Genomic DNA, 16,742 nt, shown 5'->3' with positions numbered 1-16,742 from the left:
AAGATAGATAGGTCGCCTGGGTCTGATGGGATTTATCCATGGATTCGATGGGAAGCTAGGTAAGAGATCGCAGGGCCTTTGGCGATGATCTTTTCGTTCTGACTGTCCACGGGTATAGTGCTGGAAGGTTGGAGAGAGACGAATGTCATTCCCTTGTTCAAAAAAGGGATTAGAGATAACCCCAGAAGTTACAGCCCAGTTAGTCTTACGTCAGTGGTGGGCAAATTATTGGAAAGGGCTCTGGGAGATAGGATTTATGATCATTTGGATAGGCACAGTTTGATTTGTGATAGTCAGCATGGGTTTGTGAGGGGTAGATCATGCCTCACAAACCTTATTGAATTCTTTGAAGAGGTGACCGAACACGTGGATGAAGGTAGAGTGGTATACATGGATTAAAGTAGGGCGTTTGATAAGGTTCCCCATGGTAGGCTCATGCAGAAAGTAGAGAGGCATGGGATAGGGGGAAATGTTGCAGATTGGATTCAGAATTGGCTGACCTTTAAAGACAAAGGGTGGTGGTAGACAGAAAATATTCAACATGGTGCTCAGTTACAAGTGGTGTACCACAAGGATTTGTTCTGGGTCCTCTTCTCTTTGTGATTTTTATAAATGATATGGATGTTGGAGTGGAAGGGTGGGTTAGCAAGTTCACAGACAACACGAAAGTGGTTGGGTTGTGGATAGTGTGGAGGTATTTTCTCGATAACAAAGAGACATTGATAGAACATAGAACGTTACAGCACAGTACAGGTCCTTCGGCCCTTGATGTTGTGCCGACCTGTCATACCGATCTCAAGCCCATCTAACCTACACTATTCCATGTATGTCCATGTGCTTGTCCAATGACGACTTAAATGTACCTAAAGTTGGCGAATCTACTACCGTTGCAGGCAAAGTGTTCCATTCTCTTACTACTCTCTGAGTAAAGAAACTAGCTCTGATATCTGTCCTATATCTTTCGCCCCTCAATTTAAAGCTATGCCCCCTTGTGCTCGCTGTCACCATCCTAGGAAAAAGGCTCTCCCTATCCACCCTATCTAACCCTCTGAATATTTTATATGTTTCAATTAAGTCACCTCTCAACCTTCTTCTCTCCAATGAAAACAGCCTCAAGTCCCTCAGCCTTTCCTCGTAAGACCTTCTCTTCTTACCAGGCAACATCCCAGTAAATCTCCTCTGCACCCTTTCCAAAGCTTCCACATCCTTCTTATAATGCGGTGACCAGAACTGTACACAATACTCCAAGTGCAGCCGCACCAGAGTTTTGTACGGCAGATAGGAAGCAGAGCTGGGCTGAGGAGTGGCAGATGGAGTTTAACCCTGAAAAGTGTGAGGTGATTCATATTGGAAGGACAAATGGGAAAGCAGAAGTCAGGGTTAACGGAAAGATTCTTGGCGGTGTAGAGGAGCAGAGGGATGTTGGGGTTCATGTCCATAGTTCCCTGAAAGCTGCCACACAGGTGGATAGGGTTGTTAAGAAAGAATATAGTGTGTTAGCTTTCATTAATAGAGGGATTGAGTTCAAGAGCCGTGAGGTTATGCTCCAGCTATACAAAAGTATGGTTCGGCCACATCTGGAGTATTGCATCCAGTTCTGGTTGCCTCATTACCGGAAAGATGCGGGAGCATTGGAAAAGGTGCGGATGAGATTTACCAGAATGTTGCCTGGAACGGAGGGAAGGTCTTAAGAGAAAAAGGTTGAGAGAGCTAGGGCTTTTCTCTTTGGAATGACCAAGGATGAGAGATGACTTGATAGAGGTGTTCAAAATGATTAGAGGTGGATAGAGTGGTCAGCCAGAGTCTTTTTTTCCTAGGGTGGACGTAGCTGTTACGAGGGGGCATAGTTTTAAAATGAGTGTAGGTAGGTACAGGGGAGACATCAGAGCTCGGTTCTTTACTCAGAGAGAGGTAGGGGCGTGGAATGCATTGCTGGAGAGGGTACGAGGGGACATAGTTTTAAAGTGAGTGGAGTTGGAAACTGGAGAGACGTCAGAGGTAATGGAGATAATAAAATGTGAGGCTGGATGAACACAGCAGGCCAAGCAGCATCTCAGGAGCACAAAAGCTGACGTTTCGGGCCTAGACCCTTCATCAGAGGTAGGTTCTTTACTCGGGTGTGGAATGCATTGCTGGAGAGGGTGGTGGAGGCGGCCTCATTAGGGTTATTTAAGCGGCGGTTAGATAAGCAGACGGATGATAGTACAAGGTCGGGGTGGAGTTTAGATAGACCTTAGGTTTAGGGTAAAAGTTCGGCACAACATCATGGGCCAAAGGGCCTGTACTGTGCTGTAGTGATCTATGATCTATATTCTATGTTCTAAGGAAGAGTTGCCCAGGATGTCCCACGGAATGGCTCCTGCTGAAGGTGACTAGGGATGGGAGGGACATATGTGCCTGACAGTGGTATCCCGCTGGAGGTAGTGGAAATGGTGGCTGATGATCTGGATTTGGATGCTGGTAGGTGAGGACAAGGGGAACCCTATATTTTTTTTGCAGGAAGGAAGAGAACGGGTAAGGGCAGAAGTGCGGGAGATGAGTCGGGCCTTGTTGACAACTGTGCTGAGGAATGAAAACGGGCTGGTATTTCTGTCTGGTTACCCTGTTGACAGGGCCTTCAACCAAGTCCGACCCAATATCCCGCCCTTCTGCCCTTGCCCCCTCCCTTCCTTTCTGATTGTAAATAGTTGAGGCTACAGTACAGATCTCAATTGCACTCAACAAGTTTAAGTTTACCAAACTGTAAATGATCCATTTAGCTTAGTTTTTTATGTCCTGTACGCTATAGTATCATTCAGCACCCTGCAATATCTTGAGTTCTTGTCTTTTGTAGAAGCAAATTATGAGACACTTTCAGATGCCTCTTGGAAATCCGACTACATGATATTTATAGATTCCTCTTTTCTACCCTGTCCATTGGTGGCATGGTGGCACATTGGTTAGCACTGCTGCCTCACAGCGCCAGGGACCTTGGGTGATTGTCTGTGTGGAGTTTGCACATTCTTGACATGTCTGCGTGGGTTTCCTCCGGGTGCGCCAGTTTCTTCTCACAGTCCAAAGATGTGCAGGCTAGGTGGATTGGTCATGCTAAATTGTCTGTACTGTTCAGGCATGTGTAGGTTAGGTGGGTTTGTGGGCGGATGGGTATGGGTGGGATTCTCTGAGGTTTGGTGTAGACTTGTTGTATTGAAGGGCCTGTTTTCACATTTAGGGATTCTGTGATTACCTCTCTAAAACATCAAAAAAATCGATCAAACACATATGGTTGACGTATGGTGGTGTATACCATTTTGAAAAGATACTTGATAAAAGTGACACGTAACAGACTTGTCAGCGAAGATGAAGCCCAAAGAATAAAAGGACTAATCACAGCATGGGGCATACAACATGTTGACCTAAGTGACAGGAAACAGTCTGGTGGTGAAAAGTTGACTTCCACACTGGAGGAAGGTGTACATTGGGGTTTTCCATTTTCAGAGTTAGGCCACTGTTTTTATTGATAGGTAATAATCACCTAGACTTGGATGTATAGGGCACCATTTCAAAATTGCCAGTCTTCAGTGGAGAATAACCAGGCTGGTGCAATGAACTTGTGGCTGCTACAGGTTAATACAGAACCAACATGCCCATACTGCCTGGTATTCACAATTAAACCAGCCACTTTTGCCATATTCGTCTATACCTATTCCATCCATGTACCTGCCTAAGTGGTTCTTACATGACAAAGTTGTGGTTGCTTTCACCACTACATCTAGCAGCTCATTCCAGACATTCGCCATTCTGTATGAAAATATATTGTCCCATGGACCCTTCTGTATCTCTTCCCTCTCTCACCTTAAAACCTATGCCCTCTAGTTTTAGATTCCCCCTATTGTGGGCAAGAGCTGTTGTATATGTACTTTATCTATGTGTCTTATAATTTTATCAACCTCTTACAGGGCCACCCCTCAGTCTCCTAGACTAAGACCCTGTCTGCCCAACCTCTTCTTATAATTCAAAGGGGAAGGCAATAGCCTTATGATATTATTGCTAGACTAATAATACAAAGAACCAGATAATGTTCAGAGAATGCAGGCAGGTAGTGGAATTTTAATTCAACTATTGATGACTGTTGTCGATTGTTGTTAAAAAAGCCCCACTGTGTCACAAATCCGCCATCCTCACCTGGTGATCAGTGATAGGCAACATGATTTTGTGCAGGGAAGGTCTTGTCTTACCATCTTAATAGAATTCTTTGAGGATGTGACAAAGTTGATTGAGGGAAAGGCTGTAGATGTCATATACATGGACTTCAGTAAATGATCTGGAGGAAGGTGTAGGTGGTCTGATCAGCAAGTTTGCTGATGACACTAAGATTGGTGGAGTAGCTGATATTGAAGAGGACTGTCGGAGATTACAGCAGAATAGATAGACTGGAGAGTTGGGCAGATAAATGGCAGATGGAGTTCAATCCGGGCAAATGTGAGGTGATGCATTTTGGAAGATCAAATTCAAGGGCGAACTATACTGTAAATGGAAAAGTCCTAGGGAAAATTGATGAACAGAGAGATCTGGGTGTTCAGGTCCATTGTTCCCTGAAGGTGACAACGCAGGTCAATAGATTGGTCAAAAAGGCATATGGCCTGCTTTCCTTCATTGGGCAGGGTATTGAGTACAAGAGTTGGCAGGTCATGTTGCAGTTGTATAGGACTTTGGTTTGGCCACGTTTGGAGTACTGTGTGCAGCTCTGGTCGCCACATTACCAAAAGGATGTAGATGCTTTGGAGAGGGTACAGAGGAGGTTCACCTGGATGTTGCCTGGTATGGAGGGTGCTAGTTATGAAGAGAGGTTGAGTAGATTAGGATTATTTTCATTTGAAAGACAGAGATTGAGGAGGGACCTGATTGAGGTCTACAAAATCACGAGAGGTATAGACAGGGTGGATAGCAAAAAGCTTTTTCCCAGAGTGGGGGACTCAATTACTAGGGGTCATGAGTTCAAAGTGAGAGGAGGAAAGTTTAAGGGAGGTATGCGTGGAAAGTTCTTTACACAGAGTGTGGTGGGTGTCTGGAACGCCTTGCCAGCAGAGGTGGTAGACGCAGACACGTTAGCGTCTTTTAAGATATATTTGGACAGGTACATGGAATGGCAGGGAGCAAATGGACACAGACCATTAGAAAATAGATGACAGGTTAGACAGAGGATCTTGATCGGCGCAGGCTTGGAGGGCTGAAGGGCCTGTTCCTGTGCTGTAGGTTTCTTTGTTCTTTGGTCTGGCCTGCGTATGATTCCAGACCCACAGCAATGTGGTTGACTGTCAGTTGCCTCAGACTTGGCCTAGCAAGCCATTCAGCTGTACCAAATGCTTTAAAGTATCAATGAAATGAAACTGGATGGATCACCAGGCATCAACCTAGGCAGCAAAAAAGACAATGGCAGAAACAGCCCTATCAATGTTGCAAAGTCCTCCTCACTAACATCTGGCGGCCAGTGCCAAAATTGGAAGAGCTAACTCACTGACTAGTCTAGCAACAGCCTGGTAATGTCTGTAATGCATGATTCCATGAGTATGACAATGTTGCAGGCATCACCATCCCTGGATATGACCATCCCACCGGCAGGACAGACTCAGCAGATGTGGCGGCACAGTGGTGTACAGATTGGGAGGGAGTTGCTCTGGGGCTCGCTAACATTTGACCCTGGACCCCAAAAAGTCTCGTGTCTTCAGGTTAAGCACGAGCAAGGAAACCTCCTGCTAAGCATGTGGATGTACATGGAATAGTGTGGGTTAGATGGGCTTCAGATTGGTATGACAGGTTGGCACAACATCGAGGGCTGAAGGGCCTGTACTGTGCCATAATGTTCTATGTTCTATGATTACCCTGTAATGTCCTCCCACAGCTGATGAATCAATACTCCTTTCTGTTGAATAACACATGGAGAAAGCACTGAGGATGGCAAGGGCACAAAACGTACCCTGGGTGAGGGATTTTGATGTCCACCACCAAGGATGGTGCTGCAGCAGTACTACTGATTGAGCTGATCAGGTCCTAAAAGACACATTTGTTAGACTGGGTCTGTGGCAGCCTGCAGTTACAGATGCATCTGCCTCTGACAGTAATGGTAACAGTGACCACCACACAGTCTTTGTCGAGATGGTGACAAAACGTCTGAAAACTAACCTTCCAGCTCAGCAAACAAACTCACATCCAGAACCTCAACCTGAGCTACAAATCTTCTGAAAACTCGCTAGATGAAGTCCCATTTTCTCATTGAGAATAACCTCCCTTGTGTTGTGTGGCACTATCACTGTGCTGAATGGGACAGACTTTGAATAGTTCTAGTAACTCAAAACTAGGCATGCATGAGGCGCTGTAGGCCATCAACAGCAGCAAAGTTGTACTCCAGCACAATCTCTAACTTCATGGCCCAGCATATTCCCTACTCAACCATTACCGTCAAGCCAAGAGCTCAAGCCTAGAACAGTGCAGAGTGCAGGAGGGCATGCCAGGAGCAGAAACAGGCACACTTGAAGATGAAGTATCAACTGGTAAACTACCAACAGGAGGACAACTTGTATGCGACATAAACTGCAAGTGATAGACAGAGCTAAGCAATCCCACAACCAGCAGCTCAGATCCAAGCTCTGTCCTGCCACATCTTGTTGTCAATAGTGTGGGATGATTTAAAAAACTAATTGGAGAAGGAGGCTCCACAAATATGCCGATCCTCAATAGTGGAAGAACCCAGCACAACAGTGCAAAAGATAGGGCTGAGGCTTTGGCAGAATCTTCAGCCAGAAGTGCCGAGTGCATAATCCGTCTCTGTCTCCTCCAGTGGCCCCCAGCATTACAGATACCAGCCTTCAGCCAATTCGATTCACTCCACATTAATATCAAGAAATGATTGAAGGTACTGGATACTGCAAAGGCCCTGATAACATTCTGGCAATAGTACTGAGAACTTTCTGCTCCAGAACTTGCCACTCTCCTAGCCAAGCTGTTCCAGTGCAGTTACAACACTGGCATCTACCCGCCCTATGTTGAAAACTGCCTGGGTATGTCCTGTAAGCAGAAAGCAGGACAAATATAACCTGGACACCACCTAAGGCCTCCTACCCTCTCTCGACCTCTTCATCTCCAACTGCCAGCGAGATATCAATTGCCACAACCTCTCCACCCCTCTCACCCACTCCAACCTCTCCTCTGCAGGACGTGCAGCCCTCGGCTCCCTCCAATCCAAATTCAACCTCCTAATAAAACCCGCAGCCCAGGGAGGCACAGTTGTATGGCACACTGACCTTTACGTCGCTGATGTTAGACGCCAACTCTCCAACACCTCCGCCCACCGCCCCCTGGATCATGACCCCACACGTGAGCACCAAACCATCCACAACCTCATCGCCTCAGGTAACCTCCAACCTCATTGTTCCCCAACCCCTCACTGCCCACTTCTATCTCCTTCCCAAAATCCACAAACCTGCCAACCCTGGTTGACTCATTGTCTCCACCTGCTCCTGCTCCACCGAACTCATCTCCACATATCTGGACCCCATTTTCTCCCCCTTGGTCCAGGAACTCCCTACCTACGTCCGTGACACCACCCACACCCTCCACCTCATCCAGAACTTCCAATTCCCCACCCCCAACACTTCATTTTTACTATGGACGTCCATCCCTATGCACCTGCATTGCCCATGCATATGGCCTAAAGGCCGTCTGCTTCTTCCTGTCCCGCAGGCCCGACCAATCTCCCTCCACTGACACCCTTATCCGCCTAGCCGAACTCATCCTCACCCTCAACAACTTCTCTTCTGATTCCTCCCACTTCCTACAGACAAAGCGGGTGGCCATGCATGGGCCCAAGCTATGCCTGCCTCTTTGTAGGTTATGAGGAACAATCCTTCTTCCGTAGCCACACTGGCCCTAAACCCCACCTCTTCCTCCATTACATTGATGACTGTATCGGCGCTGCCTCGTGCTCCCACAAGGAGCTTGAACGGTTCATCCACTTCACCACACCTTCCACCCCAACCTCAAGTTCACCTGGACTATCTCTTAACACCTCCCTCACCTTCCTGGACCTCTCTGTCTCCATCTCCAGCAACCACCTAGAAACTGGTATCCATTTCAAGCCCACCAACTTCCACAACTACCTAGAATACAGCACCTCCCACCCACCTTCCTGCAAAAATGCTATCCCCTATTCCCAATTCCTTTGCCTCAGCCGTATCTGCTCCCAGATTGAGGCATTCCACTCCTGTACATCTCGTTTTTCAAGGACCGCAATTTCCCCCTGCCGCAGTGGTCGAGAACATCCTCAACCATGTCTCCCGCATTTCCTGCAACTCATCCCCTCACCCTGCCCCCGCAGTAACCACCAAAAGAGAATCCCCCTCGTCCTCACGTACCACCCCACTAACTTCTGGATTCAACGGATCCTCCTCTGACACTTTCACCATCTACAATCCCACCCCACCACCCAAGACATTTTTCCCCTTGTACGCTCCACGCTCCCCAACACACCCAGCACTTTCCCCTGCAACCGCAAGAATTGCAACACCAGCCCCCATACCTCCTCCCTCACCCCCATCCCAGGCCCCAAGAAGACTTTCCACATCAAGCAGATGTTCACCTGCACATCTGCCAATGTGGTATACTGCATCCGCTGTACCCGATGTGGCGTCTTCTACGTTGAGGAAACCAAGCAGAGGCTTGGGGACCACTTTGCAGAACACCTACGCTCTGTTCACAACAAACAACTACACCTTCCAGTCGCGAACCATTTTGACTCCTCCTCACATTCCTTAGACGACTTGTCCATCCAGGGCCTCCTGCAGCGCTGCAACGATGCCACCCAATGGCCGCAGGAACAGCAACTCGTATTCCGCTTGGGAGCGCTACAGCCCAATGGTATCAATATGGATTTCACAAACTTCAAAATCTCCCCTCCCCCACTGCATCCCAAAACCCGCCCAGTTCATCCCCGCCTCCCTAACCTGTTCTTCCTCTCACCTATCCCCTCATCCCGCCCCCTTCACCTCTTTGTCCTCCCCGGACTGACCTATCCTCTCCTTACCTCCCCACCCATACTCTCCTCTCCACCTATCTTCTCCTCTATCCATCTTCGATTCGCCTCTCCTGTCTCCCTATTTATTTCTGAACCCTCTCCCCCTCCTCCTTTTCTGATGAAGGGTCGAGGCCCGAAACATCAGCTTTTGTGCTGCTCAGATGCTGCTTGGCCTGCTGTGTTCAACCAGCTCTATGATTTGTTATCGCAAATATAACCTAGCCAATTACTACCCGTCAGTCTATTGTCAAATCGTCAGTCAAGTGATTGAAGGTATCATCAGTGCTATCAAGTCTCACCTAATCAGTGATGCCTGGTTTGGGTTTCACCAGGGCCACTTAGCTCCTGACCTCATTACAGCCTTGGTTCAAGCATGGGAAGAGCTGATTCCAGAGGTGAGGTGAGAATGACAGCCCTTGACATCAAAGCTGCATTTAACCAAATGCAGTGTCACGGAGCCCTAGCAAAAATGAAATCCATGAGTATGAAAGGGAAAGCTGTCCAGTGGTTAGAGTTGTACCTGACGCATTGAAGGATGGTTGTGGTGTTGGAGGTCAGCCACCTCCACTCCAGGACGTCTCTGTAGCAGTTCCTCAGGATAGTTTCCTCAGCCCAACCGTCTTTGCTGCTTCATCACTGACCTTCCCTCTATCGTAAGGTCAGAAGTGGAGGTGTTCATCGATGATTGCACAATGCTCAGTACCATTTCCAACTCCTCAGTTGCTGAATCAGTCAGTGTCCAAATGCAACAAAATCTGGAAAATATTCGGTCTTGGGCTGGCAAGTGGCAAGTAACATTTGAACACACAAATGCCAGGCTGTGACTACCACCAACCAGACATAATCTCATTACTGCCCTTTGGTGCTAAATGATGTTTCCATCACTGAATCCCCCACTGTCAACATCCTGGGAGTTATCATTGATCAGAAACTCAACAGGACTCACGACAGAAATGCAGTGGCTACAAGAGCAGGTCAGAAATGAGGAATATTACAGTGCGTAACTCAACACCTGACTCCCCAAAGCCTGTCCACCATCTACAAGGCCCAAGTCAGGAGTTTGATGGAATATTCCCGACTTACCTGGAAGAGTGCAGCACCAACAACACTCAGGAAGATTAACACCACCCAGAACAAAGCAGCCCAGCTTGAGTGGCACTACATCCACAAACATCCACTCCCATCACCATCATCACTCAGCAGTAGTGTGTATATCCACAAAATGCACTGCAGGAATTCACTTAAGATCCTCTGACAGTGCCTTCAAAACTCATGACCACTTCCATCTTGAAGGACAAGAGCAGCAGATGTGTGAGAACACCTTCAGGTTCCCCTCCAAGCCTCTTCCCATCCTGACTTGGAAATATATTACACTTCCTCCACTGTCATCATAGAATTTATCATAGAATCCCTACAGTGTGGAAACAGGCCCTTCGGCCCAATAAGTCCACACCAACCATCCCACCATACTCATTCCCCTATGACCCACCTAATCTACACAGCCCTGAACACTATGGGCAATTTAGCACAGCCATTCCACCTAGCCTGCACATCTTTGGACTGTGGGAGGAAACCGTAGCGCCCAAAGGAAACCCACGCAGACATGGGAAGTATGTGCATACTCCACACAGACAGTCACCCGAAGGTGGAATTGAACCCAGGTGTCTGGCGCACTGAGGCAGCTGTGCTAACCACTGAGCCACCATACTGCCCTAAAATTGCTTGTTGCTGGGTCAAAATGTTGGAATTCCCTCCCAGTTGGTATTGTGGGTTAACTCACAGCAGTGGACTGCACTGACTCAAGAGCACAGCTCACCACCACCTTTTCAAGGGCAAGTAGGGATGGGCAAAAAATGCTGGCTGGTCAGCCAGCAATGCCCACATTCCACAAAATGAATAAAAGTAAACCTTCCAGTCTAGGTAGCATCCTAATGAATCTTCTGTGAACTCTTTCCAGTTTAATAATATCCTTTCTATAATTGGATGACTTGAATTACACTCAGTTCTCACTAATGCCCGTAGAGCTGCAACAAGATGTCCCAACTCCTACGCTCAGTGCACTGACTGATGAAAGCTAGCATGCTGACAGCTTTTTTCATCACCTTGTGTACAACTCTACTTTTCAAGGAGCTATGTACCTGTACCCCAGATCTCTTTTACGTTCTGTAACACTCCCCAAGGCTCTACCATTGACTGTGCAAGTCCTGCCCTACTCCCCAAAGTGCAACGCTTTGCATTTATCTAAATTCAACTCCATTTGCCATTCCTGTACAATCTGGCCCACTTGATCAAGTCTTCGCTGCATTCCCAGGTAACCACTTTCACTGTCGACTGCACTACCAATCTTAGTGTCATCTGCAAATTCACTAACTATACCTCCTAAATTTTCATCCAAATCATTTTTATAAATGACAAATAGCTGTGGATCCAGTACTGAACCCTCTGGCACACCACTGGTCACAGGGCTCCAAACCTTAAAAAACACCATTTACCACGATCCTCCGTCTTCTACTGTCAAGTCAATTTTGTATCCAATTGGCTAGCTCTCTGTGGATCATATTAGGTTTACTTAACATTCCACCATGTGGTTTCTTGTCAAATGCCTTGCTAGAGTTCATGTAGACAATATCCACTGCATTGCCCTCTTCTTCTTTCTTGGTCACCCCTTCAATCAAAAACTCAATCAAATTCATGAGACACTATTTTCCATGTGCAAAGCCAAGTTAACGATCCCAAATGAGTCCTTGCTTCTCCAAATGCCTGTAGATCCTGTCTTTCAGAATCCCCTCTAACAAGTTACCCAGCACAGACATTAGGCTCACTGGTCTATAGTTCCCAGGCATTTCCATGAAACCTTTCTTAAACAATAGTACCCCATTAGCCACTCGCCAGTCCTTGGGCGCATTACCTGTGGGTGCCGATGATTCAAATATTTTTCAACTTGACTCCAAGCGATTCAACTAGGAACCCTGCAATTTCCTTGCTAGCTTCCACCAAAATGCTGAGTGATATTTCATCAGGTAGTGGGGATTTATCTACCTGAATGCATTTTAGGACCACCTCTTCTGTAATGTGGTCTCTCTTAAAGACATCCCTGTTATCTCTTGTGTCTGCACACATAGATGACCATGTTGATCTTCAAGAGTCAGTATTCTGTTTCTCGTAATTCTTTTGCCCTTCATGTACTTGTAGAATACCTTCAGATTCTGCTTTACCTTATCTGCCAGAGCTGTCTCATGTCCTGTCTTAGCCCTCCTAATTTCACTCTTGAGTATACTCTGGTAGCCTCATATACTCCTCAAGGAATTCATGTGATCCCAGGTTCCTATACATGCCATAAATGTACTTTTTTAAAAAACTTGACCAGGGTCTCAATAACTCTAGTCATTCAGGGTTCCCTACTGCCAGCTTTGCCCTTCACTCTAACTGGAACATGCTGGACCTTAACTCTTTTGAAAGCCCCCCACTTAGCAGAAATCCCTTTGCCTGAAAACAGCCTACCCCAGGAAACTAGTTTTGAAAGTTCCTGTTTGAGGCCATCAAAATTGACATTGCCGTAATTTAAACTTTAACTTCTGGGCCAGACCACATAGCTATTTTAAAATTAATGGAATTATGGTCACTGGATCTAAAATGTTCCCTCACTAACACTTCAGTCAGCTCCTCTGCCTTATTTCCCAAGAGGAGGTCAAATTTGCCCCATCTACATGCTGCATGAGAAGTTTTTCCTGAACACGCTTAACATATTTCTCTCCATTCTGTCCCTTAACATTATGGCAGTCTTGGTTGTTTTTAGGAAAGTTAAAATTCCTTACTGTTATAGCCCGATTATTCTTGTTGATATAGTGGACATGTTTGGAACGACAATTTGTAACTCATGGATGCCACAGAGGTGAGTGCTCAAATTATTTACCATATTTGTTCATAATTTGGATTCGAGAAGTGAATGTATTATGTACTAAGTTTGTGAATGACAAAATTAGGTGGCGTGAGGGGGTGAGGATGCCATAAACCTTCTGCAGAGGGTTATAGACAGGCTAAGTAAATGGGCAAAGGCTTGGCATATGGAATATGATACAGGAAAATGTGTCACAAAAATGAAATGAAATCAATCACAAAAATTGTAGGGTTTGGCGGGTAAAGCTAAGTTGTTGGTTCAGTCTCCAACTACATGTTGTGAAGAATTATTTGAGAGGGATTTGTTTGCTTCTGTTTTGATGTCTAGTGTTTCGAAATAGATCTGTAAGTGTAACAAAAGAACATGCTATCATAGGAAAGGTGCCCGTTTGGAGTAATTTTACTGTGCAGGTTTGCTGATGTGTTCAATGTTGCTTTGATTTAGGATTGGATGCAAGAACAGTATGAATCATGCAAAAGATGGCATTCCTCATGAATCTGAAAGCCGCTGCAGCTACTCTCACCAGTATGACAACAGAGTGTACACTTGCAAGGTGAGTGTGTCTCACATAGTTTATAATTTTCTGCCAAGTGATGTGCCTTGAATTTAAATCCAAGTCCTATGTTTACCAGAAAGTGAAGAAAGTATTTAGGGACACATCAATCATCCCACAGGAGCAAGTGCAGTGTTAGCATATTTGAACAGTTCTGCTATTAACAAGCAAGTTGATTTCAATCTTAATGTATATTAATGTAACACTTGTCTTCACTTGGGACAAGGAGGATGTAGGTGCTGAAATTGGGAAGATGATCTGAGAGGTTTTGAACAAATTGATATAGGAAGTGAGGTGGTATTAGAGGTTTTCGCAAGTATAAAAGTGGATAAATTCCCAAGGTCCATATGAGTTGTGTTCCAAGTTTCTGTGGGAGATGAGGGAGGAAATCACAGGGGCCCTGTCCCAAATTTTTAATTCCTTTCTGGCAACAAATGTGGTCTTCAAGGACTAGAGGACAGCTAAGGTGGATCTACTTTGCAGGAAGGGTGCTAAAGATAAACCAAGGAATTACAAACTAGTAAGTCTCATCAGTAGTAGGGAAACTATCGGAGAAAATTCTGAAGGAGAGAATTAATCTCCATTTAGAGAAGCAAGGAGCTAGAAAGTTTTATTAGAGACAGTCGGCATGGTTTTGTCAGAGGGAGCTGACAAGGTTGAAGACCAATAATCTTCAGAGCTGATGATAACTGGGAAAAGTTAGTATTGATGTCAAAGACAGGGAATGGTGGGAAAGAGAGTGAGCGGAGAGCTGGACATGGAGCTCAGAGAGACAGAAGATAAAAACCAAAAGAACTGTGGATGCTGTAAATCAGAAATGAAAACAATTTGCTGGAAAAGCTCAGCGGATCTGGCAGCATTTGTGGACAGAAATCAGAGTTAGTTGGGTTCTGAGTAAGGGACCTTCGATCCAAAACGTTAACTTTGATTTCTCTCCACAAATGCTGCTAGACCTGTGGAACTTGCTCAGAAATTAATGTTTCTGTTTGAGAGAGAATCTAAGTTAGGCAGACAAAGGAGTGGTTGATTGTAAGCCAGGGGAGGTGAAAAGCTGATAATGGGGTGAATGAGTGGGTGAAGACAGGTTAGCCGCCCTGAAAGCAGCCCAAGTCACAGCAGGGCCTGGAGTGTGGGGTTGGATATAGGACATGGAGGCCGCTATTTTCTATTAGTTAGCTAGTCCTCTATCTGCACTAACATACTACCCCAACACTTTTACTTTTACCTTATTAAGTAGCATTATGCGCAATACTCAATCAGACATCTTTTGGAAATCCAAACATACTACACCCACTGCGTTCCCTTAATCAATTCTACTTGTTACCACCTCAAAGCATTCTTTTGTTGGGCTTGTTTTGCCCCTCATAAAGCCATGCTGACTGAACAAAGAACATACAACAGTAGAGCACAGTACAGGCCATTCGGCCCACGAATTGTGCCAACCTATTATCCTACTGAGATCAAACTACTGAGGGACTTGAGGCTGTTTTCATTAGTGAGAAGAAGGTTGAGAGGTGACTTAATTGAAACATATTAAACAATCAGAGGGCTAGATAGGGTGGATAGGGAGAGCCGTTTTCCTAGGATGGTGACGGCGAGCGCAAGGGGGCTTATTCAATATTCCTCCCATCGTGCTTTTTTTCCCCCTATAACCCTTGATCCCTCTACTGAACAAGAATCTGTCTATCTCAGAATTCAATATGCGCAAGGACGTTGCCCCCACAGTTTTCTGTGGCAAAGAGTTTCAAAGATTCCCAATCCTCTCCAGATGAAATTTCTCCTTAAGTCCGAATAAAGGGAATCCGTTTAATACTGAGACTGTGCCTTCTGGTCCTAGACTCTCCTATGAAGGGAAACATCTTGTCAGCAGTTGCCCTGTGAAGCTCCCTAAGAATCCTGAGTGTTTCAATGAGACCACGTCTTATTTTTCTAAACCCCAATGATTTGAGACCGAACCTGTTTAACATTTGCTCATAAAACATTCCATTTACACTTGGGATCATCCTAGTGAACAGTATAGAAATGGGGAGTGTTGTTCCATATCATATTTGCCTTGCCTCGTATTGGGAGTGATTTCAGAAGTTTGGAGAATTGCAAACATTACTCCCTTATTCAAAAGAAATCACCCCCCTAATACAGACCTGTTTGTTTAACTTCAATGGTTGGGAAACTTCAAGAAACAATTATTTGGGATAGAATTTATAGTCATGTGAGGGGGGGAAATGGTGAGTGGATCAGGAAGAGTAGGCATGGATTCCTGAAGGGAAAATCATATTTAACTGACTTGCTGGAGTTCTCTGATGAGGTCACTAGAAGTGTCATTGAGGGTAATGCTTTTGATTTGGTGTAACTGGATTCCCAGAGGATGTTTCATATTGTGCCAGATGACAGACCTGTGAGAAAAGTTGTAGATTGTGGAATACAAGGGCATACAGTTGAAACACAGAGACAAAATTGTTTGAGTGATAGAAAAAAGTGAATAATAGTTAATTACGGTTTGAGACAGAGGGAAGTTCATTGTGAAGTTCCCATAATGTCAATATTTGTGGCCTTTGCTTTCTGTAATATATGTAAATGGTCCAGACCTTGGTATGATGGGGAGAATTCCAAAATCTGAGGACAGCTGTAAATTTGGGAGAATTTTAAACTGTTGATGACAATATAAAATTTCAAAACTAGGGCAGGTAGGTGACAGATGAGGTTCAATGTGGGGGAGTGTGAGATGATACATTTGGCATAAAGAACACTGTGAAATAAAGGATGATATTCCAAAGTGTGTGCAGGAGAAGAAGCACCTGGGTGTATGTGTACGTAAGCTATTATAGGTAGCAGGACAGTTACAGAGAGGTGTTAATAAAGCATGTGTTATTTTCAGCTTCATTATTAGGGGCATAGAGTACAAGAGCAGGGAGGTTATACTAACCCTGTGAAGGATGCTGGTTAAACCTTCCCAGAGTAATGCATAAAGATCTGAGTTCTGCACTTTATGAGGGATACGAATGCATTGGAGTTCAGACAAGACTTGCTCCAGAGATGAAGAAAGATTGGAGAAGTTGGAGCTGTTTCTTTGGAGAGGAGCAATTTGATAGATTATCAATCATACCCTGATGATTTTGTGAACTGAAGGCGCAGTTCTCAAATATTTCGTGAAAGAAGCAAATGGCAAGTGAGAAAAGTGTGTGTACACAGTAAGTAGTTGGGATGTAGATTGTATTGCTTGGAAGTGCTTGGGATCAATTTCA

The 16,742-nt window shown here is 45.3% G+C and overlaps 1 protein-coding gene across 2 annotated transcripts in view; it reads left to right on the top strand.

Annotated features, from left to right (window-relative positions):
- Positions 1–16,742, top strand: part of zfyve1 (zinc finger, FYVE domain containing 1) — a 214,665-nt gene that overhangs the window by 35,049 nt on the left and 162,874 nt on the right. For both annotated transcript variants that reach the window (XM_059649384.1, XM_048538407.2), the window contains exon 5: positions 13,392–13,500. In XM_059649384.1, the coding sequence (XP_059505367.1) occupies positions 13,392–13,500 (109 nt within the window). The remainder of the gene's footprint in view (positions 1–13,391; positions 13,501–16,742) is intronic.

This window comes from Stegostoma tigrinum, chromosome 10 (assembly GCF_030684315.1).
Source record: "Stegostoma tigrinum isolate sSteTig4 chromosome 10, sSteTig4.hap1, whole genome shotgun sequence".
In the NCBI taxonomy this organism is placed as follows: Eukaryota; Metazoa; Chordata; class Chondrichthyes; order Orectolobiformes; family Stegostomatidae; genus Stegostoma; species Stegostoma tigrinum.
The sequence above is the reverse complement of the archived record's forward strand: the minus strand, read 5'-3'. Positions and strand labels throughout refer to the sequence as shown.